We start from the raw sequence: 25,143 nt of genomic DNA on the forward strand, positions 1-25,143 counted from the left end.
ACATTTTTATGTTCACAAACTTCAATCCCTTACTCTTATATTCCTCCCCTATCAGGTGTGTATCTCTCTAGGTATGCGGATCTATTGCAAGCAAATCCCCTAGAACCTGGAGCAACTGGTGATGTGATTATTTTTAAAATAATAAAGGTAAGTTTTACTCAATTTTTTATCACTTGGAGAATACATTTCCTGCTCTTTGTTCTACTTTGTATATTTAAAGATAATCTAAAAGGTAGGGGGAGTTATGTAGGAGTTGTTTTTTTTTTTCCAAACATATGTGCAGGTAGGCTTTGATTTAAAGTCCATCTCTCTTGGATAGGTGAACTTAAGGGGAACAATCAAAAGGATTTTTTTTTGTTCAGAAAGCTGAAGAGAAGAATGTGCTAATAAAAAATGGCTACTTGTACTTTGTTTTGGTAACCTTGCATCCTCTTATTAATTTTGCTCTAGTTACTCTAATGAAAGGCAAGGGGAAGCCAAATTAACTTTTTTTTCCTTACAGGGAAAAATGAAGAGCATATATGATCATATGGGTGTGAAACCAATGGAATCAACAGTTAAAAGTGCATTAGATCCAACACCAAAGCATGAATGTCATGTTTCAAAGAATGTGAATAAAGTAACATCCTTGTTGGCATATAGAGCATATGAGCTTACTCAGGTAGGCAAATAACTTAATTTTATATATTGTATGCTATTATGCATTAAAGATGAATACTAGTTAGATTCATAGATGCTGGGGTTGGAAGGGACCTCAACAGACCGAGTTTGACCCCCTTACCGTGGGGCAGGAAAGAGTGCTGGGGTCAGATGACCCAGCTAGCTACCTATCCAGCCTTCTGTTAAAGACCCCCAAGGTAGGGGAGAGTGCCATGTCCCTTGGAAGCCCATTCCAAATACTGGCCACCTTTACTGTGATGAAGTTCTTCCTGATGTCCAGCCTAAATCTGTTCTCTGCCAGTTTCTGACCCTTGTTTGTTGTTACCCCAAGAGGCGCCCTGGTGAACAGAGCATCTCTGGTTCCTTGCCGCACCCCCACTAATGAATTTGTAGGCAGCCACAAGATCCCCTCTCAGCCTTCTCTTACAGAGGCTGAAGAGATCCAGGTCCCTTAGTCTTTCCTCATAGGGCTTAGCCTGAAAACCCTTAACCATACGAGTTGCCTTCCTGTGGACCCTCTCGAGGTTATCCACATCCTTCTTAAAGCATTATTAATGTAAAAGTTTAAGTAGGGAAGTTTTAAATGTAAACTCTTAATCTTAAATTACCCAATCACTTACCTTTTATTTACTCAAATCCAAGGCAAGGTTGTTTTTTTTTCCCCCCTTCCATTCAGTATGGGAGGAGCAAGGGGGGGAAAAGCCTCTTTTTGGATTTGAGTCTGCCAGTAACACATTTTAAGTGAGGAAGCTGATTTCTGCACCAGAATAGAGGTGTGGGAATGCTGTAATGGCTGCTAGGGGCTGTGCTCTCCTCCCAGGTGCTGAGACCTGGACTATCCAGCTTGCATCACTCAGCCTGTCTTTGTAAGCTCTGCATCTCAAACTTTAACCAATCTGGCAGCAGATTTTGGCTGAGCAGCAAAACTTGTATTAGTTTGGTAGCAGTTGTGACGGTTAAAGTTTGAGCTGTGGAGCATGCAAGGAGGGTCCAGGATGATAGTGTCCCCTCTCTAGGTTGACTGGGTTCAGCCACGATTACAAAAATCAGTCATTCTGGGAAGGCAAAATGGAAGGTAAAAAAAGGTGTAGTCTTATTTTCTTGCATACCATTCACCCCCAAATAAGGTACATCTCCATGGCAACATTCAAATGTCTTGATCATGAGTCCGTTTTTTCTCTCCCTATAAAAGGCTTCCTTTTCACTAACTTCTAGTTTTAAAAACACATGAAGTGAAGAGTCCTATTAGACGGATGTCATTCTATGCAAGCCTCATTCTACACAATGTTCACATTTTGATATAGTCATGACCATATAGAGTGGTTGAATTAAGGATGCACAGGCAACCATACTTCTAACAATTCCTAATATCTACATAGTTTACTCTGCAAAGTTAATGTTGGTTTAAATGCAAGTGTTGTGTGTGCATAATGTATAACTTAGATGGGGAAAAGGAAGGTTTGGCATTTATTTTTTAAATGTAAACAAGTTAACAGGCTGCCCAAGCAACTTTTTAGATGTAAAATTAACCTATACATTCTTTTAACTTCTGATCTGTTACAATGTTAATGTTTCAACATAATTTTAATACTTGAATGGTTAAACAGAGTGTCAAAAAAAAAAAACCCGCAACCTGCAGTTGTAAGATGTTGATGCGCCAGAAGCGGAGGGCAGTGGAGCCTTGAGGGCCTGATCTTTGTTGTGGCAGCACAGCCCTAGCCCTTTCCCCACTGTCTGCCCCAAGGCATGCATGCATCCGCTGCCAGCAATGAGCTGGCCTGGAGCTCCATGGGCCCTGGTGCAGCTGCTTGCAGCTTGCCTGCCATCTGCTGCAAGCAGCCTGCACTCCATGGCTGGCAGCAGCGGCCTGTCCAGAGACTGGGCTGGCTGTGGTGTGCTAAGCAAAGCATGCTCTGGCATGACTGCCGGAAGTTGCCAACCCCTGAGTTGAACACACTTAAATAATCCAAAAATAAATGCTCATTAGTCATGAGGATACATGAGTTTTGAGGTACAACTGCAAAACAAATTGTACTTATTCAGAAAACAGTTGATGTTACTGGTTGTTAGTCAATCTGAAAAATATAAATAGAGCAGATTTATATTTTAACCTGTTGTTTGTTTTTGGTTTTTTTTAGTATTATTTTTATGAGTATGGCTTTGATGAAATAAGGCGCAGGCCAAGACATGTATGTCCATATGCTGTTGTTTCATTTGCATACAAGGATGAAATGGTACAAGCACCAAAGTTTATACCTCCATCAAGGTAAGTTAGGATGTATGCAGACTTACAAAAATAGCAAGAATCTTGTAATTTATTAACAAGTGTTTAGCATTACTCTGTCAGGGGTATCAAATATATGGAGCCCCGCCATCTGGCCCCTGGTGGTGCCCCTGGGGCTGATCAGACCCACATGGGGCATGATGTGTGATTGTGGGGTGATGCCCGTCCATAGGCCAGTTGATAGTGTAATAGAAAATGTAGGTTTGGAAGGCACCTCAGGAGGTCATCTAGCAGGAGGTCTCAAAGCAGGACTATTTCTAACTATGTCATAACAGCCAAGGCTTTGTCTAGCTGGGTCTCTAAAACCTCCAAGGATGCATATTCTGCAGCCTCTCTGGGTAAAACTGTTCCAGTGCCTTATTACCCTCCTAGTGAGAGTTTTTTCCTCACATCTAACTTAAATGTTCCTTGCTGCAACTTGATATGATTGTTCCTTGTTCTGCCACCACTGAGACAATCTAGCTCCATTCTCTTTGTAACCACCCTTCAGGTAGCTGAAGGCTTTTATTAAATTCCCGTTCGGTCTTCTCTTCGCCAGACTAAATACACCCAGTTCTCTCAGCATCACCTCAGAAGTGATGTGTCCCAGCTCCCTAACCATTTTCATTGCCCTCTGCTGGACTCTCCAATTTTTCCACATCCTTTCTACAGTGGGGAGCCCAAAACTGGACACAGGACTCCAGATGCGGTTTTACCAGTGCCAAATAAAGGAATAATCATTTCCTTTGATCTGCTGGCAATGCTCTTACTAATGCAGCCCAGTATGCTGTTAATTTTCTTTGCAGCAAGGGCATACTGTTGGCTCATATTTAGCTTTATTGTCCACTGTGACCCCCAGGTCCTTTCTTGTAGAGCTGCCGCTTAGCCAGTCAGTCCCCAGACTGTATTGGTGTAGCTGTAGCCCATGGACCTCGCCCCTAGCATACCTGGTCTTGTGGCTGCTCCAGCCAGTCTGGGACTCTTGATGAATGAATATTCAAACATGAATTCTGGAGTGGCTGAAACAAGTGCCACACAGCATAATCTCACTGGATGGCAGCTGTGCTGTATACAGTGACTGCCTGTGTTGGACTGTGCTGCACATGATGCCCACTCTAGGATGCACACCACATACAGCATCAGCTCCAGCCAGTGTATGACCTTTGCCGCATGTGGCGGTCACAGGTGCCCCATGCAATGCAAATCCCACACCATCTGGAGTTGGCGTAGTCCCAGAGCTCCCAGGGCAGGTGCCACATGCAGTGCCATCTGGTTAGTGATCACTGGATGCAGTATGGCTAGAGATGTAAAATTTCCAGAAGTTTTGAAGCCATGGGGGGGAAAAAATGGGAATTTTGGGAAAAATTGAAATATCTACAATACTTATTTTCTTAGCACCCATTACACGTCTAAATTCACTTTGCCACTTTAAGAACATAAAATGGATTATGTATAACTTGGTCTGCTCATAAAATTATCGTGTTTGGTTAAATTTAAAAGTATAGGTCATTCAGACAATTACAAATTTACTAATTGAATTTTCTTTAAAATGTTTTTAATTTTTGTTACAAATGGAGCTACAAGCTGCTGAACTGCAAAGAACCTAGCATCTGTTAGTTTTTGCCAGTTTATGAGAAACAGGCAAAATTAAAGTTGAAAATAGAAGAAACATTATAGTAAACATCAACATCATAGGAAAACAGCAAGTTTTATTATGTATTCTGGACTTAGCCTCCTCCATAGTGTCAAGCAGATACAGAAAGCACTTGTTTTTTAGAAAAAGAGTTGAGGAAAAAAAACAAGACTCATTGAATATAAATTTTGCCAAATGAAATCTCATTTTCTGAGCTGTCACTATCAGCAGTTTCTGCTGCTTCTGCTTCTTATATTTTTATCGTCTTTATGGACTTCTGAAAACTGAAAGTTTGCCCAGATTGAGATAAGGTTCTCTACTCTTTCACATGTTAGTTTATTTCTCTGTTGGTGAGTATTTCCAAACAGACCAGTTTCTTTTATGTGCTGCGGAAGATGGAGGACTCTGAAGCAGGCGAGAAGCAGAAGGAGTCATAGGCTATGTTGTGCAAAGGCTTTGCCGCCATGTTGCAAGCAGGGATATGCTTGGCAGAGTGCCAAACTGCATTCCTGGACCAAGTATCTGAAGATATTCTGTATTCTGCAACATTTGAAAGTACCTTTCCAACATCAGATCCTAAGTGTGTTGCTTGTTTTGTAATCCAGTCAAATGCAATAGCAGTGCTATCATCACTAACATTTCTGCCTTTGAGTCTTGGAGCCAAGAGACTTGCAGCAGCATGAATTGATTGGCAGCAAAATTCTTCCAGTCTGTTAATGAAGTCTTTCACTTTTCTTCTGTACTTTTCTTTCTTCTGTACGCTTAAAATCAGTTGTTTTTGAGAATCTATCTGGGCCAGTTGGTAAGGAATGTCTGACAAAAGTGCACTGTCTGATTCAGATGCAGTGATTGCTGAAGAAATTGGCTTTAGAACAGGGGCAGGCAATTTATTTTGGGCAGAGGGCTGCTTACTGAGTTTTGGCAAGCCATCAAGGACTGCATGACTGGCAGCCAGGAGCAGATGAATATTAATTTTCTAATTTTTTTAGGGGCCCTAGGGGCTAGATAGAATGGAACCCAGAAGACATCCTCATCAAGTACAGTGTTCTTTACACTTTTGGGCACTTTAAGATGCTCAGTTATTACTGTTTCTTGAAGAGCTTCTTTGTTTTTTAGTAAACTTTCAAATGAGATCGCCACTCCACCCCATCTAGTTTTACTACAGAGTTTGTCACTGTTTTATTCTTTGCATTCTTTTCTTCCTGCTTCTCAAAGACTGCAGCTACAATATGAGTAGCTTTGACATGTTTTATAACTTCTTTTGCTCTTCTATAGATCTTTTGCAGTGTCCAACTTCATAATGTCATTAAGAAGCAAGTTTAGCCCATGGGATGCATATCCTATTGCAGTAATATGTGGATATTTATCCATTACCATCTCCCATGCTGCTTTCATGTTACTTGCATTGTCAGTCAGCAAAGCAAATGCTTTATTGCTCTCAATCTTCTCTAGGACTTAACATATTTTACTACTGATATACTCTGCACTATGCCTGTTCTCTCCTCCTACAGTACAGCAGTAGTCCTACTACAGAAAATAGTTCCCCACTGGGTTAGAATTGCTGTCATGTGTCTGCCCCTGAAGTAGCTGGTACAAGTAGTTTGTTTAGACTAGTCTAAATAACAGTTTGCTTTTATTCTGTTGAACAGAGAGAATGGTCTCAATTAATTTGATACAGTACCTTAGAGAGACTGCAATTATAACTATATAAAATGTGCTTATATAGCTTGCTTTTATAAATTACAGACATAGAGGTACTGAGAGCAACATCCATACTAGGGAGGATCAGATCTTTTTAAGACTGTAGGTAAATCAGTCTAATTGCCATTGCAATTTTTCTCCTTCCATTCCGTAAATGTATGTGCTGCTAATAATATTCACCTGGTTGTTGTATTGCTCTCCTGTTAGCCTGACCATAATAAAACATAACTAAATATGATCTGTTTTTTCCCCCATTGCATATTGAGAGAAACTTCTGTCTTTTTAATTTTGTTTTGTTTGTTTTATTTTGTTAGATCAAACAGTTTTAATGCAGACAGAAATGCAGGTAAGTATCAGTTATACTCTAAAACTCCTTTTGTAATATCTGTATGGGTACTCCATCCATTTGCCCCATTCTCTTTGCCAGCACTTTAACTGGTTATGCATTTTGGGTTCCTGTTTGTTTATACAATAAAAAATAGACTGACCCATAATAGTGGAAATCATTACCAAGGCTACAAATAAATATACCGTTCTGATACCATTGGGGTATAACCAGTTAAAGCAGATTTGAATACAGTCTAAATCCATGCGGTTAATGATTCTTGTTTCATTTTGTATTTGAGGATTATAATAAAGGAAAACATACTATATTTCAGACCTTTTGTATGGTTAGAAGTGCAAGAAAAATGAAGACATTTCTTAAAAAAAGGTTACTATGGATGAAAGGGTGGAATCTGAAGCAGCTATCCTGCTGTCTTGTTTGACATTTGACCTGAAAAGTTCATTTCTGCTATTCCAGATGTGTCAAATCTGGTCCACAGAGCCACATCATCTGGCTCCTCGTGTTTGTCCCTGAGTTTCCAAGTGATCCACACAGTGCAGTCCTCAGTCTGGAGTCCATGCTGTACACAGCACCCACACGGGACAGTCTGGCATCCCCATATGCCAGACCCAGAACCCACAGTACGTGCTCTGGCCCGCAGCATGGGTCCCAGAGTGAGTATCACGTACAGCTCAGTCCTGGACTGGCCAGAGCAGGCGCTGGATCCAGCATGGGAGGGGGATGGGGTGGTGCAGGGGGGAGAACTCCATGGGTCCCTCATGCTGGATCCAGTATTCACTCTTGTCAGTCTCAGACTGGATCCAGTATTCACTCTTGTCAGTCTCGGACTGTGGTGCATGTGGTATCCTCTTCAGCAAGTGAGGGAACTCTACTGCACACACTGCCTGCCCTGCATCAGCTGGAGTGTGTGACTTGTGCCCTGATCTGGTCAGAGCAAGTACCATGTTGTGCAAGGGTGAGGATGGTCTCTGTGCCGAATCCAGCTCATAGGGCTGGCTGTGCACCATTCATCTGGCCTGTGGATTGGTCCCATGCCTCTCATCTGTCCCATGGGATAAGATGATTTTAACACCCTGTGCTACGCTAACAAACATGGCTTCCTGTATTTCCTGATTTCCAGCTCCAAGGCTAGGTACAGACATTCAAAAATCCCAAAGCAGAATCAATCGTTAAGTTGCATAGTTTTCTGTAAGCAGCATAGTTTAGATCAGTAGGGAACAGAACACACATTTGTCCTTTGATTGGGCAGACAAATCTTAGATTTATGTTCTGCAGTTTTTAGACCGGTCTTTGTACCAAACTTCTGTTTTGTTATGGGTATAAACTGGGTTCCAATCACTTAGACATTACATTTTTACTGGTGTACCTGGCCTTTTAAATTGTTTTCCTGTTACTTGACCACAGAGTTGTTTTTGGTATCCTAAAAGTATATGTAAATAGCTCATTGAGAACTACAATATTCTAATACTGCAGTGAACATTTGAGTGACACTCTTAAGATAGGTCACATAGCACCTTACTTATCAAAGGATTCTGGTTCTCTTATTTTTAAGAGAAAGTTTGGGAATGTGAACTGATGCAATGATGTATTCCTGAGCTCAGAGAACTTGAAAATTAAAACTTGAGATAAAAGTTCAGCCATGCATTACTCAGGATGGACACAGGCACATTTGGAACTGTTTTAAAAGGGCAGTGGTTGCTACATTCTAATTGTTACTGGTGGACAAGCTGAGGATGACCGTGTAGCAAAACTGCCCTGACTTCAACCCTGGATGAAGCAGTTTTGCTACATTTGTCATCCTCACCTTGTTAAGTTCCAATTGCTATTGGTGGATAACTGCTGCCCTTTTGAAACAGCTCCAAATGTCTATCCCCAGAGTAAGTAATGGCTAAACTTCCTCTGCCTAAATAGTGGCGATTTTTTTTTTTTTTTCTTCTTTTCTGCTCCTTCTTCTGTACAGGGGCTTGTTACTTCACTGTTTGCATGTCTTTGCTTTTATCTTTTTAATCTTTATGCTAATGTGCATGCTGTTTTTGGCATAGTTGTACAAATAATAGTAATACTGGAAGCCAGTGATCTAAACTGGACACAACCAACTTCTGCTGTTGCTTTATCTTTCTTTGCCTTACCTAGATGATCTGGCAGACGGCACCAGCAATATTTACTACCCTTGTAGTGACAGCAGAAGGAAACTTCCCAGAACTATTGATAGTCATTCTGTCTCCTTTCTTTTGAGTCTCTCTTATCAGACTAGCTTCCAGTTTTTCAGTTGCTTTCTATTTTGCCTTGCTTTTTAGATAAGACTAACTACACCTTATGGAGAGGACAGCTTTTGAATAAAGGGAAGCTTTTATGTCATGCTGCTTTGAAGTCAGCAACACGTCCTTTCCTTCCATGCAAGCTGTAAGTGTTTCATTTACAAAAGTAGCACTGAAAAAATGCTGGCATTCAGAACTTCCTTTAGCGGAATATTTGCCAGAATACATTTGGTCAAGTGTTAAAAGTTAATATAGTGGGCAAAACTTTAAAGTGCCTATATGACTCAGGAACCAACTTAAGTTCCAAAGTCATTAAAGCACCTCTGAAAACATGCAGTTAACATAAACATCTGTTTTAAATGCAGTGTCTCTAATAAATAAATAAATATATTTATTTGTGTGTGTGTGTGTGTGTGTGTGTGTGTATTCATATATGTATATAATATGATAGCAAAGTTGTTTTTTTCCCATAACACTTCTAGGAATTTTTTTTTAAATAAGTGTGCTTAAAAGCCTTCAATTTTGTGACAATGAGATTGGGCTGTGAGGTAGAAAGAACAATACTTTCCTTCTTTTTTTCCAGTCCAGAGAAGCTTAATGTTGAAACTGTAATGAACATTGATCAGCTGAAGAAAAAAGTTTCACCAGCATTGTTCTACAAGGAAACTTACCTAGGGACAAAGGAAGGTTAGCTTGAAATAGTGTGTGTTTGGCTATTTAAATCAAAAAGGTATAAATCTGGTTTACAATTTATTTTCTTTTTCTTGTGTCAGTGTTTAAAAATGGAATGTACTGCAGCCTGTATGAAGTTGTGGAAAAATCAAGGTCTGGAAGTAACTTGGAAGGCTTACTTCAAAAACTAGAAAAAGAAAAATTAGTGAGTAGAAAATACTGACTTCCCTTTTTCAATTTTTGTATATTTAGCTAATATTGAGTACTGAGATAATCTTCAGATTTATTGTTGCTGGCCACATATGCAAATATCAGAGGACTGTTTCAGTGCCTGTGATGCATTGTCGCTTCTTATCTATTAAGAGCACAGTTTTTTGCAATCTTAATCTCTTAATTTTTACTGCTTATTTCAAACTGTAATACCCTTGTTGTTTGAAAATACAGGTTCTTGTTAAACCTCTTGGGGACAGAGGATATCTTTTCCTTCTTTCTCCTTGGCAAATGACATCCCCATATGGTAGGTAATTTTTAAAAAAATACTAGGCTTTGGGCTTCAGAAATTTTATGGGCTTCTCTCTCTTATTGCATTGCCTAATTCTATTTCTCTTCTTGCTAGAGCACCAAACTGCCAGGTCCCGTATTCTACATGCATTGTTTCTGTTTCAGGAACCTAGAGGTGTAGTGAGTTCAAGTAAGTTCATTCATTTTTTAGTACCTTCTCTGATTTAGACAGTCTCAGTGTAGCAAGGTGTTAATTTCCTGTTACCTTAGTTTGGGTCAGGATTACCGTAACTCATGCCATGAGCAGGAAAGAACACTGCTTGACATGGATATTTGAATGGTAGGGCTAGCATTTAGAAAATAATTTATTTTTACTGTTTGTTACAACTTCTCTTTCTAATTTAGGAACTTATCTAAGGAATATAGCATACTAAACCAAGAATTACTAATCACATATTAAAAGGCTTTTCTAATGAAGAGATTGGTTGAAGATATGCTGAGAGGATTTGCAGGATTAAAAAGATGGGGTGGAAACTAAATTATACATACACCAGATGCTTTGAATGCATTTGTGCTTCCTTAATTCTCTGAGCCTTTCTGGAACTTTTTAGATTAGGGCTTTATCTTGACAACCTCAGTTGTCAAAATGAGGAATGCAGAATAAATAGAATGGAGACAAGAGTGTAACATATAAAATGGATTTCTTCTGTGGCAAGTGTTATAAAGGAGTTGTAAATTGAACATATCAGACTCTCATCTGATGTCTTTCAGAAGTGAAAATTAGGGGTGTAGGACAGAAGAGTGATAGAGTCCTGGCTTGGATAATGTCTCCGAAGTCATAACATAAGTATTATGCACAGTTTCAGTTTCTTCAATACAAGAAACGCTTACTAGTTAACAGCTGTAAATCATTAAGTATTTTTCATACGTAACTTTTGTTTTAATTGTGGATTCTCTCTTTCCTTCACAGCCCCCAAAAATATTCCATTTGCAGCCCAGAAAAGTTCAGCTACACCAGTGTTGCAGGAGAATCATGAGATTTTGCCAGAACTCACAAAGTTTATTCAGTCACTACATTTTGCTCTCATTCAGTCTCGTAAAGATACAACTGCAAGTTTCAACACTGTTGTGGAAAAGTATATAAATGAATATTTGAAGCGTTACTATAGTGGCTCTGGCAAATATAGGGAATTTGTATTGTACCCATATGAGTCACGGTTGGATGACAGAAAGTTTCTCTATTCTGGTCCAAAAAACAAATCTCATATTGATAGCTCATTGAGAAACTACATTTTTTGTTCAGAGGCCTATCAACTCCCTATTTCTAAAGCAAAAGAACTGATGGAAGGAAATCAGAAAGTTCAGCAGTTCAGTCCTGTTTCAGATTATGAAGCCCCGGAAGATGACCCTGACTTAACAAACACAAAAACTGGTAAAAAAGGTGGTTCTAAGAGTGAACCAGTTTTAGTCAAACGAAAGCCTCCTCATCCTGGGGACTATGATCCTGATAGACTCAAAGAATTGATTAACTTAATTCAGTGTAGGAAAAAAAATGTTGGTGGAGAATCTGATGCAGAAGATGTTAGAAACAAAAGTGGACTGAAACGAAGACTAGAAAGTCATTCTGAAACTCTGCGAAAACACTTAAAAATGAGTGAATCTTCAGAAAATAGTTGCCAGTATGAAGGTAAGTACTGTAATTTCAGTAAAATTCAGTTTTTATCTAGTTAATTTAGCTTATTTTGTGGTTAAGAGTATTGGAATGACTTAATTTTCTGCTTCACTCGAGTATTAATGTGAAAGATTCATAAATGGGAGTGTTTCTTTGGCATGTTCTGACTCTTCCTACATTGCTGAGAACCAGGGATCCTGGTTTTCTGTGTTTAAAAAATCCAAATGAGGGCATGAGGGTGCTGCTGGAGGCAAACAGTCTGAGCCAGTTTTGGTTGAGTTAAGTACTCTACTGTAAGAGCGTACTGTCCTTGATGGTACTATCTTATGGCAGAGTTAATTAATTTACAGCTCCCTAATACTGACACACCTGTAGATGGTGATTGTTTACTGCAGAACTAATTAGTCTACTCAGTAAAGCACACATTTAGATGTGCACCCAATGTGATTTAAAACTTGGATGGCTAACACACTTAGTGCAACTGAATGTTCTGTTCAGCTGAATGAATATTTTATAAGAATAAACATAGAAATGCTATAGATGCAAATAATTATCAGACTCATGGAATGTGCATACACTAGAGGTTCTCAACGTTTTTAAACCCCAGGCACCCCTCCATAACTGTTGTGAATTGATCAATACCCTGTCTCAAACCAATTTATTACAATGCTTGCACTCCGACATGTCTCCAGTGCCCCGAGCTGAACTTTTCTTCATGCAAATAAACTTTTCTGTGCTGCAGCTGGGGGCATTGGCGACACATAGGGAGTGCATGCAGGTGCATATGCACCCCCTGTAGAAAGGTTCTACTGACACTGCCGGCGGTGCTTGTGGGTGGTTGCCACTTGCCACCCTCCCCCCACACCACTCTTGCTGCTGACATTGCTGGCTGCATCTGAGAGCAGTCCCCAGTTGCTGCTGGCCACTGCTGGCAATGTCTGTGGGTGGTTGCTGACTGCCAGTCAGTGCTTGCTGCCACTGCCTGTGGGAGCTCATCATTGCTGCCACAGCTGCCTGTGGGAGCTCATCAGTGGCTGCTGACAGCACTGCCACTGCCTGCAGGAGCTCGCTGTGCCCCCCTACCCCCAGCCTCTGGGGAAACATGGTGTTCATGGCTTGGGGTGGGGGAAACCTTTAACCTCATCACACAGGCACAAGGATCAGGCAGGGACAAGTGAAGACACACTCACTCACTCACTCACTCTTTGGTTTTTTTGTTTTTATTGATTTTGCATTCCTGTAACCAGGTAAAATAAAATGACCATAGGGCACTCTACTGCAGCTTTTTTTAATGCAACTTTTCTTTCACCTTTTTAGTAAGTCTGATGGTAAATCTTTCAAATCCAGGAGCAGTATAGTGAGACTGGAAACTAACAAAAATAATACCCATCTTTAGAAATGTGTAGGAGGGAAGTGACCTGGATCACTTTGAACCCATTAATAGCACCTAAGAACTTTAAAGTAGATTTTGAAAGAGAGAAAATGATGGAAAACTAGGTCAAATGTAATTTGGGTTTATTAAAGATAAGTTGTGTTAGAATAACCTGATAAACTAATTTTCTAGGTAAGTGAAATGTGCTTCTTTATCTGAACTTCAGGAAAACATTTGAAATAATGCTAGGAGGAAAATTGTTAGCATGAAAACAATGGGGATCAGTATGGGAACGGTAAGAGTCTGGGAACTTGCCATAGTGGAGATGACCAGTGGGGTGCATTGAAAGGGGAGCTATCTTCATGGAGTGAGATTACTATTAGGGGATGCTTACAGACATGGAAAAACTAAAACAGCACTTTACTTTCAGCTCAGTGTGCCCCTGCACCGAGCGCAGCACATGCCCAGAAGAGGAGACTAGTCAGTTTGATCTGGCTTGCCCAGCATCTGTATAGTAGGGCTGTGCAAAGCTTCAGTTGCTGGTGCAATTTGGAGGAGATTTGTCCTGTTTCAGCAGCTAAATCTCTGAATCCAAATTGAATCAGGTGACCAATAAAAAGGTCCGAATTGATTCGGGCAGTCCCTGCTCACTGCCGCAGGGAGCTGGACCCAGACTCTGTGCCAGTAAGTAGGGGGGCTGGAGAAGGTGGGAAGGGACCATGGGGGGACCCATCCCAGGCCCCATCCCCTGCCTGCTCCCCCAGACCCTCTGAGCACCCCCTGACCTCTGCCAGATCTCCCAGCCCTGCCACTGGCTGCTTCACCTAACCCCAGTATCCTGGCGCTTTAAAACAAAACCCAAAACCTGCATTTACCCACTGCTACAGTGGCCAGCAGGAGTTGCCCCCCGGCCTGGCAGAAGCCAGTGAGTATGGGGGTTGTTTTAATAAGTAGGAATGCTGGGGCCGGGCGAGGCAGCCATTGCCAGGGCTAGGAGAGCAGGTGGGCAATGGGGCCTGTCTAATTCAGTGGCAGCCCAATCTCCAAAGCAGGTTCTGCAAAATTGATTTGGGACAGTGATTTGAATCACCAAATCGAATTGCTGTTCCCTGAATTGCCCAAAATATGAAGCAAATACTAGCACAGGCCTACTGTATAGCTCTTACACTTCAGCGAGGCTTTTTGACATTTTTATGTGACAGTGTTAGTCCCTTGCAATACAGTTCATGGTTTTTTGGGTGCAGTGGAGGATCCTGTCTTAAAATTGTGATTGATGTAAAATATAATATATGGTAAAGTAAAGATAAAATAATCTCAAACTAAAGTTTGAAGACAGATTATTTTAGGGGAATCCTTTGACTAAATACTGCTGTTCTGGTGCCTTCTGAAAAATTCTTTTTAGGTTGCATTTTTCATGCTTTGTTTAGGCCCATGAGCTCCTTGTTTTGTAAGATTTGTTTTAAATAAAGTTAAAATTGTAGTTTTTCTACATGTTAGTTTTGTAGCTGGTAAACACTGAAGAAAAGTGATCTATGTAGAAAAGTAAATGTCTCTAGTTTACCTACACCTGCACTAATTTATGAACTGAAGAAAGCATTTGCAAGTGGAGCCTGAGTAGACTAGCTAAAGGTATTTCAGTAGTTCTCACATTTATGGTTTACAGCTTTTAAAAGAAGAGTAAACTAATAACCGTGGTTTTACGGTGCAGGCCTGTGCAGGGAATTAATGGAATTAATCCGCACAACTGTTTGGTGTTTTCCCCTTCCCTCCCATCCCTTTTTCTTTTCTTTGGTTTGTAGAACTGTATTTCTATATGAAATAATCAAATGGTTGTCACAAATTGTTAGCCTAGCCCAGGCACAATCTACTTGTGTGTTTTTAAAGCAATAATAATAGGTTGGAGGAAACAAACATTGTGCTTGAACTATTCTTTACTTGCCAGTAAATAAATGCTTATACTAACAAGATTGCTATAAAACATAAATTATGTAGTGCAGCCAATTTTAACATCAGAAAATAAAGACGTTAATAGTTTAAAAACACCCATGATGCTATTACTACATTCACAAATATTTGTTTGCTTATTTTTGGTTGTCAGCAAATACAAAATAGCATTGTGCCTCTGAAATACTGTTTATAAAGTCTGGGGGAAGTCCTTCAGCTCTCGGGACCTGCTACCTACCCTATCATTGTAACTTCCAAGGAACTCATGTTGGTTAAAAATTTCTGCATGTGAACTGTGGGAATGGGCCTGGCTGACTGGGAAAGTATAGCTTTTTCTTCCTTTTTAGGGTTTGATTTATGTGACCTTTTCTTTTCTTTTATTCTCCTGCCATTTTCCCATTTCCTAAAGGGGGGAAAACCTCAGAATCACCACAGTCTGTTTCCTCAATAATTACTGGCCTTGGTGGACATGATACTGATTTGAGACAGCAAGATTTATTGGACCCTGCTGTAACTGACACACATGGCCTAATTAAACTACTTTTAGAAACACTAGCTAGTGCAGGACACTTGGATTCATCGTTGGCACGGTCTGTAAACCAAGCTCTAGGACTGAACGCTGATGAAGCAGAAGAGGATTTAAGGCAAAAACATGAATATGAATCGGTTCTAGCACACGATAAAGAAGAACAACATGCACTTCCTACTAGTGCACAAGCTGAAAACATAAACTTCAAGGACCCACAGAGCCCAGGAATGTTAGAAACTGATGCAACATGTTTATCTTATCCTATTGATGTTGACCTAAGGCTTTCTACTAATGAAGTAGCCAGCGAACACACGCTACGTTTAAAAGTAAGTGAAACTTTCAGTATTATTAGGTACCAATTGTGGATGTAGTACCTATTAATTATAGGAACTCGTGATTATAGTCTCATCAGGATATCGAAGCCTTCAATACATAAATCATTAGTTTTTTCATACCTTAGAGCTGTTCTGTTTGCTGTGAACAACACCAAAAAGTCAGGATTCTATATACTAGTTTCTTTTTAAGATGTGTTCATGGTTATTTAGACCTGCCACTTCTTTGGGAAGTTAACTGGGAGAACCTCAGAGATGAGAAATACAACTCTCTCTCTGGGCCAAGCTTTTCAACGAGCTGTCTTCCTGCTGGGACTTCCAACATTTTAAAACACTTTGCTCGTAACCTAGTTGCCAAGTAGCTGATTTGTTTAGGGACCTTTTTAAATCCTGTTAGTAAATAGCCATCACAAAAAAACAATTTTTTTCTAGCTCTTGCAGAAATCAAACACTTTTTATTTAGTCTTTTTCAGTTAGTTTCTGTGTGGAGACTACAGCAGGGCTGGGCAAAATACAGCCTGTGGGCTGGATCTGGCCTGCCAAGGGATTCTGTTCAGCCTGTGGCAAGTCTCCCTAGCCTAGGCACAGCAGGGTGGGGCTGCCCTGGCAGTGGTACATGCAGTTCTGCCATCAGGTGCGTGGCAGGGCAGGGGCAGTGCAGCAGCCAGACTGCTTCCTGGCAGCCCCTGCAGTGGTGGCTCCTCTGGCTGCTGCCACTAGTGTCTCTGTACTGCTGGGCCTGGCCCCGCCTGCTTGGGCACCCCTACCTGTCCACCCTACACCCACCATCAAGGACTCTGGATGGAGCGGACAGGCAGGATCTCCATGGAGACTAGCCTGAGACCCTTTCAGGCAGGGCATGCTTGGCTGGGCAGATGGGATGGGGCCAGGATTGCAGGTTGGTGACAGTGTGGAGCCAGGGCTTAAGGCAGAGCTCTGATCCACTCCCCACATGTCCCTGTCCACAGAACCAGTACCTGGGACGTGCGGGGAGCAGATTGTGGCTTTTACACTGGGTCCTGGGCCCATGCTATCACGGTCCTGTGATCCTGCTCCTCCTTCCCCTTATGCTAGTCTGAGTCAGCACCCCTCCCCACTCTGGCCCACAACAGCTCGCCAAAATTGCTAAAGTGGTCTTCCAGCCAAAATAATTGCTTGCCCCTGATCTGCAGTGTTTTTTTGATATGGACACAGTCATGGTAAGGGAAATATAATGGGCTTAGCATGTCCCTTTTTCTGCCTGGACCAATTCTTAGAGGTGGAGAAATCCACAGAGGTCAAATGTTCATAGTCCTCCTGGGGAGTTAACTGGATCCTGTAAGATGCTGAGGGTTGCTTTAGTTGCAAGCACAGCAAAGAAACTAAGAGTCCCCATCACTCCTTGCTGGTCCCAGATTGTAATTGGCCTTTAACCTATGACAAGCTAAAGGAATCTCCATTGTATTTGTTTATTTAGGGTTTGGTGGCAGCCCAGCATACTTCTTGGGCAGACATTCTTGTACTTACTGTGGTTCCTTCCCAACAACAGTGGCTTTAGTGTTCTCCAGTCTCTTCTCCAACTCAGAACAGTATATTCTAAATGTGGACCCAGATTCTCAGAGGCTGTGGGCACTTAACCCTATTCCTAACAGGCTTGTTCTTTTGTCATTTATTCAGAGGCTGTTCCTTTGGTCAGCCTCCAGTCAGTTTCCTGTTCAGATCCCTCCCAATACTAGACTTTCAAAACAACAAAAATAAAATCAGTGGAGCAGTGGACAGTCTAAACTCGGCAGCCTCCACCTCTGGATGGACAAAATGCAAGAAGTGGAAAGTCAAAATTTTATTTATTTCAAAGTCTAGAATTTCTTCACTTATGCTTAACTGAAGGTATCTCAACATGCTGGCTGAGAGAACTACTTTCAGTAGTATTTGCTATAAGGAGGCAAATTGAGAGGTACTCAGATGCTTCTCACCCCTTGAAATAACTCGTTTTGTTTATAATAGAACAGACTCTGGCAAAACTTTGTCGTCATTTCTTCCCTGGAAACTGTGTGTTCCATTGCTCTGTAGGTTCTGTATGCTTACCTTGAGCTCTGAGCAAAGATTGAAAAGCAGAGCTACTAGCTCAACCAGTTTTCCTTTTCTGATTTTATAAAATGGTAGTTGTCTTTGAGTTCCCATCTTTCTGCCCTGTTTAGATTAAAATGTACTCTTGGGTTTCTTGCCTTTTTGATGAAGAAAAAGAGCTTGATGTTATAAATGATGGTAAGGACCTGGAGGGCCTTTGCAAAGGTAAGGAAGTCAGGTCTCGGGCTCCTTGCTTGTCCTGTATTCTGAACTTCAGAAATCTGAAAGTCTACTTTTGCCATTGCTAGCCAGATTCAAGTTTGCATTGAGGAAGTATGGATAGCGGAAGATTTTCCGTGTCTTTTAGGCATTTGGGATGATATTTCCCACACTGCACAACATTGGCCTGAGATCCAACCAATTTCAGTAAGGGGCAACGTTATTCAGTGAGTTTGCACTAATTTCAGTGTGGGCAGGCCAATGGTGGACTCTTAAAAAGGCTCACTTTTAGAGTTTTCATAGTATGAATTTTTGGTAGAGGGAATTCTGTACATATTCCATACATGTTTTCTATGATAATTTGTGAATGTTGGAACAACCTTTCAGCATAGCTTTTGGTGTTTAGTATCCTTACTTCAGTAATCTCTGCTGGCTGGTTCCACTGATTAAATGCTTCTGTGGTTTGAGTAGTTGGACACTCTTAGGCAAACCCTAGTTTCTCAGTAGTTGGAGTCCCCTAAGCAGAAAAAGGAGTTTTGGTTATACTAATACGTGAGTTCCGTAAGAACTTCTGACAATCTGAAAACCTAGTTGGGATCAGTGGCAATGCGCAAGGGGTGCATAGTGGTGCACGTGCACTCCCTGAGAGCACTGATGCACCCCCTGACAGATAGCGCTCCCTGCTTAGGCAATGGGCAGGGGGGGCAGGCAGGAGCACTGGTTCCAAGCACGGGACGGGGAGTGGGGGTGCCAGGTGAAGTACCGTTGGTGCTTCTGGGAGCGCCAGTTGTGTTTCCCAGTTGGTCATAAGGGACGACACTTCCCCCCCTGCCATCAGCAAGATTGGCCACTGGTGGGGGTGGGGGGCACATGCTCCCCAACTTGGGTGGCACCAATTGCCCATGGTTGGAATTCAAACTGGTTTTTATCCTTTTCCTTAACCAGGCAGCTGTCTGTGGCTGCATCTAAGTAGTAAAAGGCATGCTTGTCTCTAGTGGACAACTTTTTGGAGTTAAATCCCAAACAATCTGCTTTCTGGAGAACTGGATACCTTGAAGGAAGAATGGGGGAGGGAGACAGAATCTGACATGTGCTTCAAATGGCCACTGAAATAACTACAGTATAACCTCAAAAATCCAAAATTCTTGAAAATCTGACACTTTTTAAGCTTCCTCCTCTACTCCCCTGGATGCGGAGGCTGCCACTCTGCATGCAGCCACTGCTCTGGGACCGGCTGCTGGTCGTCCCCCCTACCCCTTCCCGGATTCAGAGGGAGAAACATGCACACAGCAGCTGCTACCGCCATCCACCACCCTGCTGTGTGTGTGGCCAGTGCTCTGGGACGGGCTCCCCCCACGCCACTCTGCAGCTGGCTTCTGCTCTGGTTTTAAAAAACAGAATTTTCACATTTCCAGCAGGTGCTCGGTCCTGAGCATGCGAGATTTGAGGTTACACCATATAAGGCAACTTTTGTACTTTCAGCAACTTTGCTAGGTGGTTAGATGAAAGGCAAAAATAATTGTACTCAGTTTTGACCAAACTGAAAGCAAAAAGTCCACTAGGTTGGTGAAATTGCATATTTTCCTGTTGAGGTGACAGAGGTCAGTGGACTTGGCTGTTGTATTTAACAATATGCATTAGTCTTGAACTGAGAATGTTACTGTTTTATAGGAGCCAAGTACTGGAAGCGTTAGTAGCTTTGACGATTACAGTCCATGCCCAAGCACACCCATTGAACATGTTTATCGCAGGCAACATTCCAACTCAAATAATGTGGGAGAGCCTGGAATACACTGGAAACTGATTCCAATTACAGGTAAGATGCACCACTAGTGTTTATGCTGCCCCAAAATGTTAAAAGAATAATTATCTGAAGGTCTGCATCTTTCATAGATCCTACTTTGGGTCACTGTATATGTATACCAACACTATTTAGCTGTCTTCTGGTATTTGATTACTACAGATACAGGCTGAATTATAACACTTTATAGAGATCAGAGTCTGTTGTTTATACCCATGTAACCTATTAATTTGAGCTTGCTTATCTATAACAGTTTTTAACCTTCATTGGGTTTGACAAATTTATACGTTTGGCTTCATTTGTGTGTATATATGGCCTTCAAATCCTTTGGATTGCTTAAATAAGAATCTTGCAAGATAGGCCTTGCTTAAAATGGCACTTGTTACCATTACCTCATTAGTTCTAGCTGTGAGACTAAGCAGGTAGGTAGATACAGTTGTGACTGCATAGTTGTTACTGGAACCAGTCATCTTATTGGAAGAAGAGTCCTTTTTCACAAAATCCAAGTTATCGTACCAGAAGTGCAAGAGTTACGAGGAGAGGTTGAGGGCCATAGGACTGTTCAGAAGTCTGGAGAAGAGAAGGCTCAGGGGGGACTTGGTGGCAGCCTATAAGTATATAAGGGGGGGTCCATCAGGATCTGGGAGAACAGTTGTTCACCAGGGCTCCCCAAGGGATAACACACCACAAACTTGTAATGGCCTCAAACTTCTGGAACACCGATTTTTAGACTGGACTTAAGGAAAAACTTCTTTATAGTCCGAGTGTCCAGGGTCTGGAATGGACTTCCCCCCAGAGGTGGTGCAAGCACCTACTCTGGACTCATTCAGAAGATGTTTGGATGCATATCTTGCTGGGATCATTTGACCCCAGCAGACTTCCTGCCTATGGCACAGGGGCTGGACTCTGATTTTTGCGAGGTCCCTTCCAGCCCCTAATGTCTATGAAATCTAAGTGCTTCAAACTGTTCATCTTCAATCCTAAGAATGAAAACATTTTCAGAGAACCCTTTTTTAAGGGACGTTCTTGTTCTTCTCTTGATGAGTCACCAATATGAGGTCCCAGATAAACTTAAGAGCAATGATTTGAAGGGTGCAGAAGGTGGGGTGGAAAAAGTCACATCAGGAGTTACAGTTGCTTCAAAAGCTGTGCGCTCAGGCCTCTCTTGAGTAGACTAAGTAGAGTGTGTTAACTGCCATACCATGCAAGTGCAATCTATTGCTTCTGGCTTATCGAAGATTTCTGGAGTTGCCGGTAGACGGAGTTGGATTGGTTTTGCTAAAGGGCATTGTCAAACCGTTCCACTACCCAGTCGCTTGGGATTTTTTAACTTCTATAAACTTCATAAGCTTTTGAAGGATAGTTAGGGATATAACCTTAGTCAGTTTAAGCCCTAGAGGATTTAAGCACCAATATTCATTTGGTACTTTGCCAAATAGAAAAATGGAGACCTGTAAAATATCTTGGTGGACAAAAAGGTATGTCTTCTGTTATCGAATGAAACAGATGCTATTTGTGCTGACAGATGAAAACACAATTGTGAAAATAGCAATGACAAAGCATGATTAGGCAGCTCAAACTGGATGTAGAAGATTGAATGAGGATTTCAATTGGCTATAAAAACATTGAACAATTACCTACTTGGCTACAACAGCATGTGAACTTTTTATCTGAACCCGGAATTCTGAGAGGGTCTCCTTGAAGAATAATAAAAAAAAAAAGATATTAAGAGGTGGTGGCTTTCAATTAGTAGGCATCACTGTTTTATAAACTTTCTAGGGCCTAACTTAAGTTAGAACTTACTATATTTACATGTTGATTTAATTCTCTAACAGAGTGATAATTTGAAAGGTGCTATATAAATACCTGAGAAACTCTATAAATGCTAACTGCTGCTCTCCCTCAGGAGGGTCAGGAAGAGTTCAAGAGGATCAGCTGGGAAAACATGGAGATAACCAAACAGGTGAGAAGGATGGCTTTCTTGTCTATGCCACTGCTTCCCAAACTGCTGAAAAGAAGCTTGCATTCTCATCTGGTATTGAATTTTTATCAGGAAACTTGAGGGCTTGGATCAGTTACCTGCCATTTAGTGAATAGAATTTTTTAATTTCCTGAAGCAAACAGACAACATTATAGGAAAGTTAAAACTTTGGACTTTTGTCACTGACTTGATTATATCAACCCTACATCCTGAATAATGGCTTTAAGGAGGCTTTCAATATTCCCTTTAGGGATTTAAGACCTTTTAATGAGCATTGCTTACAACAGGCTTTTGTGCCTGTTATGTAATAAAAGATAGCATCTGATGGTTTGTGTATGTTTTATCTGTGGTGGAGTGGCAGCTGTGGAAGGAAAGTATGGACCCCAAAGAAGGCAGTTTATTCTTCTCCTTTCCTCAATTTCAGTGAAGAAAATTAGTGAATCTTGGTTTCAGATAAATTTTAACATTATAGTCTTCTGTATCGTGGCACTGAAAAGAAGTACATTTTTAAAGAAGAAAATTCTTTGCATCTTAGAACTTGATGCTTTTGCACATGCCTGGGAGAGGGGAAAACATATTATGCAAATTTTCCCTGATTTCAGTTGTGTAACTTATGTAGCCAAGTTTTGGGTGATTGTTCATGTCGTCATTACTGCATAATCCATCTTCTGCAGTAATAAATCTGGATTTCAGTTTTAGCTGGCAGCTGCTTTTGTTTGTCTAAATCAACTTGAATTTTGGGCTGGTCTTTGACTTTTGAAATTTAGTCCAGTTACATTGTTTGTTTTTGTCTTGCATCTTCCACATGAAGGAGATGGAGCTGGTAGATCGTACTTCTAAAAGTGATGACTTTTGATGCCATTCATCCTGCGTTATTAGACATTAAACATTCTAGGGGGTTTTCCATTGGCACATACTACTTTGAAAATAAACTTGTTAAAAAATATTCTTTCTGTTGGTGATCATTTTTTATTGGACCAACAGCATGGTTAAGGATAGACATGGGGATCAACAAGCTTTGAGATGCAGGCATTCAGAATTTGCGTAAGTCCATCCCAGCCATGTAGTTGGCCAATAAAAGGTATCACACGCAAATCCTTGCCCCTCATATATTTCCTGGACCATCACTTTAACTCTTCCTCTTGTATATCTAGTGACATCTGTGAAAAAAAATTACAGAATCTTGTTCTAAACCATCAAGGCCAGAAGCTTTGTTTTTTCTCTTTTAAAAAAATGATCTAACTTTCTATTTTTCAGATACTCACTCACTTTTTTGGGTTTAAAAAAAAATCTGATCTTGTTACTGTTGGGATTTGATTGTTTGCACACTCTATACATTGACTTCCTTTTTGCTCGTGCCTCATGTACTTGGGTTCTCATGGGGACTTGTGACCCAGAGGTGTGGATATATGAAAGATGCCACCTTGAGATGACTTTGGTTAAATAACATGGCTGTTTTACCTTCATTTTATTAGCATTTGGTTGTGCTTTGTGGTTGAAATTCTGACCCCAAAGCATACCTTTTTGTTTGATCCCTGTATTGTTTTTGGTATTGTTGGTAAACCTTTTTCCAAGTAATGATGGGTTTTGTTGTGTAAAAGAAACTGGTAAATAATTGTTGGGAGTTTTATACCTATATTGATATAGATATATCAATATCGATATCTCCCAACAGTTTTAGGGGGAAAAAAGGTGATTTCATTAAACTGCTGGGTTTTTTGTTGTCTGCAAAGTTGTTTTGCTTGTCTAAAATAACCTATTGAAGATGAATGGCAAAGGATGCAGTGGGTGGTTTTAAATAAGTGCATTGATAATTCTCTAAAAATACTTCTAAATAGATCCTAAAATGGCTGCTGTCAATGAATTTTGAGCATTGTATTTGTCAGGATAATCTAATTTCATTGTCTGGATATCACAATTTTGCTATATAATATGTACTGGAGACTGAACAGGATAGAGGGCTATTGAAGAAAAGACTGAGTTTTCAAGGATGTTAACTGATTGGGATAGATTTCTCATTGTGAAAATGGAATGAGTAATAAATCCTTAAAGATACTATTGTTGGTTTTAAGTACCTTGTAAGTGTATAACAGTGGTTTTTCAACCAGTTTAGACTGAAGGCACCCCTTTAAAAATGCCAGCTCTTAGCTATCATGTATATATTATTATGGAAAAACAATAGAACAGTTTCTATTGCAAAGATTCTGGAAGTCCACAGTAATTCAGAATGTTTGTGACACTATGGATTCTTATTATAAATTTTTGGGTTCATCATGTGAAGCAGGTGTAGATGCTTGCATACCTAACAGTGCTAATATTGTACAGCACCCTTAAAAGGACCTCATGGCACCCTGGTTGAGAATCATTGGTGTAGAGAGAGATTATACTACCATAGGGCATTTGTACACATGCTTGCACCACAGCAGCGGGTGCTTTTAAAAGTGCCCACTGCTGCAGCACATACATTTGTATAAATGGTGAAATGCGTGTCAGCGCTGAAAAAGTGGTGATGGCGTACTTTTGAGCTAAACACATCGAAGGTGTCTTAGTTCAAAAGCGCACTGTCGGAATTTTCTCAGTGCTGATGTGCATTTTGCTGTTTATGCAAATGCACGTGGTGCAGTGCTAGGCATGTCAGCTTGTGTGTGGAGCAGACTTGATTTAATCTAATCTGCTCCAACGTGCCAAATCTATGGTGTATTGGAGCAGGCAAATGTATGTGTATAAATGTCCATATTTCTTGGGTTCATGGAATAAGCACTTTTCTTAAAGTGTTGTTTTGTGACAACCTTTTTGAAAAGAGTGAAATAAGTAACTAAGAACTTAACGCCTTTTCCACATAATCCTATACCTTACACCAGGGGTACTTGGGAAAGCACCAGGGGGTATGCACCAGCAGTGTGGGGGGGTGGGGCTGCTATCACTTTGCTCTGCTTGCGGCACCATGCTGACATGCGCTGCTGGCACTTCCAGTTTTGCTGCCACTGGCTGTGTGGAAGACCCTGCCCCTCCCCTCCCCTACTTATTGATCCGCTACCCTCTTCCCCCCCACTCATCAGCCGGCCACCAGGGGACTCCTTGCTTCTCCATTGGCCGCTGTGGGTACGCTGACCAAAAGTTGAAAACCACTGCCTTGCACTAAATTAAAATGGTTAAAACTTCAGGATTGTGAGTTGTGCATGCTGACTTTTTTTTTTTTTTTTTTTTTTTTTT

At 41.0% G+C, this 25,143-nt stretch overlaps 1 protein-coding gene across 3 annotated transcripts in view; it reads left to right on the forward strand.

Annotated features, from left to right (window-relative positions):
• FAM208A (family with sequence similarity 208 member A) overlaps window positions 1-25,143 on the forward strand; it is a 45,591-nt gene that overhangs the window by 5,568 nt on the left and 14,880 nt on the right. For 2 of the 3 annotated variants that reach the window (XM_019504998.1, XM_019505000.1), the window contains exons 4-15: window positions 56-147; window positions 503-661; window positions 2,799-2,926; window positions 6,572-6,603; window positions 8,901-9,006; window positions 9,445-9,548; window positions 9,635-9,738; window positions 9,978-10,050; window positions 10,150-10,224; window positions 11,005-11,721; window positions 15,432-15,877; window positions 19,820-19,964. In XM_019504998.1, coding sequence (XP_019360543.1) covers window positions 56-147; window positions 503-661; window positions 2,799-2,926; window positions 6,572-6,603; window positions 8,901-9,006; window positions 9,445-9,548; window positions 9,635-9,738; window positions 9,978-10,050; window positions 10,150-10,224; window positions 11,005-11,721; window positions 15,432-15,877; window positions 19,820-19,964 — 2,181 coding nt within the window. Of the gene's footprint in view, window positions 1-55; window positions 148-502; window positions 662-2,798; window positions 2,927-6,571; window positions 6,604-8,900; window positions 9,007-9,444; window positions 9,549-9,634; window positions 9,739-9,977; window positions 10,051-10,149; window positions 10,225-11,004; window positions 11,722-15,431; window positions 15,878-19,819; window positions 19,965-21,855; window positions 21,913-25,143 lie in introns of all 3 variants that reach the window. The other variant, XM_019504999.1, reaches the window with a different exon arrangement.

The sequence above is a fragment of the Gavialis gangeticus genome, unplaced genomic scaffold (assembly GCF_001723915.1).
Source record: "Gavialis gangeticus isolate Ggan-Ray unplaced genomic scaffold, GavGan_comp1, whole genome shotgun sequence".
NCBI classification, from domain to species: domain Eukaryota; kingdom Metazoa; phylum Chordata; order Crocodylia; family Gavialidae; genus Gavialis; species Gavialis gangeticus.